Source organism: Ambystoma mexicanum, chromosome 1q (assembly GCF_040938575.1).
Source record: "Ambystoma mexicanum isolate Mex_15411 chromosome 1q, UKY_AmexF1_1, whole genome shotgun sequence".
Classification (NCBI taxonomy): Eukaryota; Metazoa; Chordata; class Amphibia; order Caudata; family Ambystomatidae; genus Ambystoma; species Ambystoma mexicanum.
Genome location: NC_090922.1, coordinates 489,680,822 through 489,685,584, shown reverse-complemented (window position 1 = coordinate 489,685,584; position 4,763 = coordinate 489,680,822). Strand labels below are relative to the sequence as shown.

The window sequence follows — 4,763 nt, the reverse complement described above, 5'->3', positions numbered from 1 at the left end:
GACACGGCTTCCCATTGGCTCGCGGGCCCGCGAAGCCTGCTGGGTAATGTAGTCCTGGCGTGCCTTTTGCCGGGTCTTGTAGTTTGTTAGTGTTTTCTGCCTGCAGAAAGGGCACAGCAGCCGTCTATACGGCTGCAATCTTTTAAACAGTGCTTTTTGTGATGATTCCAACCCCACAACCCCAATAGTTCGTGGCCCACGCCCAGTCCTGCCCCTGGCAGCACTCCCCCCCCCCAACGGAGGGCAGAGCCACCAGGCTTATCAGGGTAATTCTTATGAAAAGTGCGCAATAATCTGGGGGCATGCACATGGTGAGAGGGTTCCCAGGAGCGGTCTTCCGGTCCGTAGCCCACCCAGTCTATTAGATAATATATTTGACCATTTTTCCCTTTTTTAGAATTGAGGATGGCCCGGACTTCGTATTCTGGTTCCTCTTGTATGAGCACTGGGGGCGGTTTCTGGGTAAAAGCCCCATGAGGAGCTGATTTCAACAGTGATGTATGGAAGGTGGGGTGAATTTTCATCTGGGGTGGCAAGGTTAGGCGGACCACTACTGGATTAATGACCCTCTAAACACTGAATGGACCTAAGTAACAGGGTTGTAATTTTCTAGGCCCGGTTAGGCGTAAATTACGGGTGGACAACCATACCAGGTCGTTTTTACGATACAATGGACTGGGACGCTGACGTTTGTCGGCATGGGTTTTGTAGATGTTTTTGGCCGTTAAGAGATTTCCCTGTACCTCCTTCCAAACCTGCTCAATACCGATCCCCTGTCCTGCCAGCGTGGGCAACTCTGCTTTTGCTGTTGGGACGGATTGTGGTAATATCCGTGGATGTCTTCCATACAGACAGAAGAAAGGGGATCGTTTAGTGGATGAGTGAACAGCATTATTGTACGCCAATTCAGCTAGCCAAGTATGTTGGACCCAAGTTGTCTCTCTTCCAGCGGCCAAGCAACGCAAGAATTGTTCGAGTCCCTGGTTCACGCGCTCGGTCCGGCCGTCCGTTTCTGGGTGATAACCCGAAGATAACCGGACTTCCATACCGATGATATTACAAAATTCGCGCCAGAACTTAGAGGTGAACTGTGGTCCTCTATCAGTTATGATACGACACGGTAAGCCATGGAGGCGAACCACGTTCTGCAAGAACAACTCCGCAATCTCTTTGGCCGTCGGGACCCCTTTGCAGGGGATAAAATGAGCCATTTTGGAGAAGGTATCTACAACCACTAATATGGATGTGTAACCCTGTACCTCTGGGAGCTCTACTATAAGGTCCATGGTAACTGTATGCCATGGTATAGTTGGAGTTGGCAAAGGCCGAAGAAGACCTGCTGGTTTCTGATGATCGGCCTTATTCTGGGCACATATCGGACAATTTCGCACATATTGCTGGACATCGTGCCGCCACTTTGGCCACCAGAAATGTCTGGCTACTAACTCTAATGTTTTATTCTTACCGGGATGACCCACTAACAAGGAATCATGACACCATGATATGGCTTCCTTTTGCAATTGAGCTGTGGGTAGGTACAAAGATTGCGCATTATAGGGGAGCCCGTCTACAATAGTATGTTGCGGATCCTGCTTGCACCACTGGTGAAGTTCTTGCATGGAGAACTCTTTTTGAATGTTTTCAAATAGGTTAGTGGTTAAGCCGACTATTCTTGTCAGAGGAACTATTGGCTGAGGTGCAGGTTCTTCGTCTTTTAACATAGTTTCCGGATAGCGTGATAAAATATCAGCTTTCCGATTGCTAGATCCGGGTCTGTAAGTAATAATAAAATCGAACTCGGCGAAATATTGGGCACAACGCAATTGGCACGGGCTCAAAGTCTTGGCAGTTTTGATAAACTGTAGATTGCGATGGTCGGTAATTACCGTCACAGTGCGGCGTGCCCCCATCAGATAATGCCCCCATTCGCTAAAAGCTGCCTTTATGGCCAATAGTTCTCGGTCGGCAATAATGTAATTCGCCTCGGCGGGAAGCAACTTTCTTGAATAATAGGACACAGGGTGTAGAAGGCCTGTCTGGGAGTCTCTTTGGGACAAAACGGCTCCTAAAGCATAACTAGAAGCATCCGTTTCTACTACGAAGGGTTGGGACAAGTCTGGGTGCTTTAGTACCGGTGCATCGGTGAAGGCTTTCTTGAGCCGTTGAAATCCCTGCTCAGCCTGGGTGTCCCAAGTGAAAGGACAACCTTTACGCAGAAGTCTTGTGATTGGGGTAACCAATTCTGAGAAATTCTTGACAAAACGTCTGTAAAAGTTTGCAAAGCCTAAAAAGGATTGCACATCCTTTACGTTGGCCGGGGGGGCCCAATCTAGAATAGCCTGTACCTTCTTGCGGTCCATCTGTACGCCTGTCGGGGTAAGGTAGTACCCTAAGAATTCCACAGTGGTTTGGTGGAACTCGCACTTTTCCAATTTGGCATAAAGGTGATGTTCTCTCAACTTCTGTAAGACAGCGCGTACATGCTGGACATGTTCCTGGAGGCTATGTGAGTAAATAAGGATGTTGTCAATGTACACGACGGCACATACGTCCAGGTACTCACGCAACACCTCGTCAAGGAAATGTTGGAAGGCGGCGGGCGCGTTACACAGACCGAATGGCATAACTTGATATTCATACAATCCGAATTTTGTTCGGAAGGCAATTTTCCATTCGTCACCTTCACGCACCCGCACCAGATGGTATGCGCCACGAAGGTCCAAATTAGTATAGATAACCGCATCCCTCACTTGGTCTAGCAGGACTGGGATAAGGGGGAGCGGATAACGGTTCTTGATGGTTATCCGATTCACTCCGCGGTAGTCTATGCAAGTCCGAAGTTCCCCGGACTTCTTCGGTACGAAGAACAGAGGTGAAGACACCGGCGAGTTAGAGTGCCTTATAAAGCCGTTTTGTAAATTGGCTGCTATATACTCCCGGAGGTGTTAGTTTTCGGCCTCAGTCAAGGCATATATACGACTACAGGGTAATGTTGCCCCAGGCTCTAGATCTATTCGACAGTCGAATGGCCGGTGTGGGGGTAAAGACTCTGCTGCCTTCTTATTGAAGACGTCTACGAAATCGATATATTCCGCAGGTAGATCCTCAGGGCGTACCTCTGAGTGGTTACTCGTGAGGCTTGCAATGTGAAGGGGTGATGATTCCGAAAGCCTACAATACTCTAGACAATAAGGCGAGTTCAAATTGACCAACCTAGTGGCCCACTGAATCTGGGGATCATGCTTTCTCAACCAAGGTAGTCCCAAAATAAGCCCGAATTGCGGGGCGGCAATTATATCAAAGGCTATGTCCTCCCAATGATCATTCCCACAGGTTAATCTCACCAAAGGGGTGCTGTGCGTTATGGGCCCGGAGGATAGGGGAGTACCATCCACTGCTCCTACGGGTTCGGGCTTACTCTTCCGCTGTACCGGAATGCCCAGTGTAGCCGCAAACTCGGCATCTAAGAAATTGCCCGTTGCTCCTGAGTCAATTAGCATGGTTACTTATTTCCGCAACCCTAGGAACCCTAGACACCCCTTTATAGTGATATACGGGGCATAATTGGAGCAGCCTTCAATTGGGGCCCTGCTTTCAGTCAGGCTCGACCGGGTGACCCCCACTACCGACGAGCCGAGGCGTTTCCCTGCGTTTTGGGTTTCGTGGGGCATTCCCGGACAAAGGGTCCCGACTTCCCACAATACATGCATACCCCGTCCTTCCTCCTCCGTTCCTTTTCTTCTTTTGACAGGGGACCTCGAATAGAACCAATTCGCATCGGTTCCTCTCCCTCAGACTTGTCCACAGTCCCACGCGTCCCTTTGAACAGATCCAAACGGGCTACCGGGCATGATTCCCCTCTTCTTTTGTCCCCCCGTCGTTCAGCCAAACGGTGGTCTAAGCGCATGGCTAGATCGATCATATCAGAACACTCCCGAGGTTGGGGGTCGATCTGGGCGATAAGGTCCTTAATGTAGTCCCTTAGCCCCTGATAAAACAAGGACATACTTTTGTCGCGTGACCACCAACCGATTCAACTGTGTGACGTAAGTCACCAATTCCTTATTCCCTTGTCTTAAGGCTAGCAATTCCCGATCCTTACACAACGTGGCTGCCTTCTGGTTAAATATCTTCTCAAACTCGCTCAGAAAGTCATCCCAGTCATATAGGACCATATTGTCCTTCTGGACTAATGGGTTAGCCCAGGCTGCAGCATCCCCCGTGAGATACGAGATGACAAACGCTGTTCTAGACTGATGGGACCGGAATGCTGCAGGTTTCGTGAGAAAGTGAAGATGACATTGGGTTATGAAGGTCGAGAATTTCTGTGAGTCCCCCGAATACCGTTCAGGTGGCGCTAGAGGGACAACAGGGTCTGGGGTTACTTGCACCTGTACTGGCGCTTGACCCGGCAATGGAGAGGTTTGGGCTGCCAGACTGCGTACCTGTGCAGACACGGTAGCATAGTCCTGTCTGGACACTGCCAACTCCCCCTGCAAGTCCTGCAAGGCCTTGGCAATCTCTTCCATGGCTGCGACGGGGCTGGCTGCACCACCCAGGCGCCTAGAAATTACGTGGGCTTGTGCTTCTGTCAGGAATGCTCAGGTCCCAGGTGCAGGAGTGATGCAGAACCGACCACCCCCTCTGCGGTCTTGGTGTCTGCAAGTCTAAGCTTACACAGACCTCCGTGACCAGAGCGGGGAAGGAGGGTTAGGGTCTCGATGGTTGGATAGGTAGGGGGATTATAGGGTAACCGGATTAAG

At 50.2% G+C, this 4,763-nt stretch overlaps 1 protein-coding gene across 1 annotated transcript; it reads right to left on the bottom strand.

Annotated features, from left to right (window-relative positions):
* Positions 1–3,968: 3,968 nt before the first annotated feature.
* Positions 3,969–4,529, bottom strand: LOC138556922 (protein LDOC1-like). The gene has a single exon (XM_069642627.1). The coding sequence runs from the start codon at positions 4,527–4,529 to the stop codon at positions 3,969–3,971; it is 561 nt and encodes a 186-aa protein (XP_069498728.1).
* Positions 4,530–4,763: the final 234 nt, after the last annotated feature.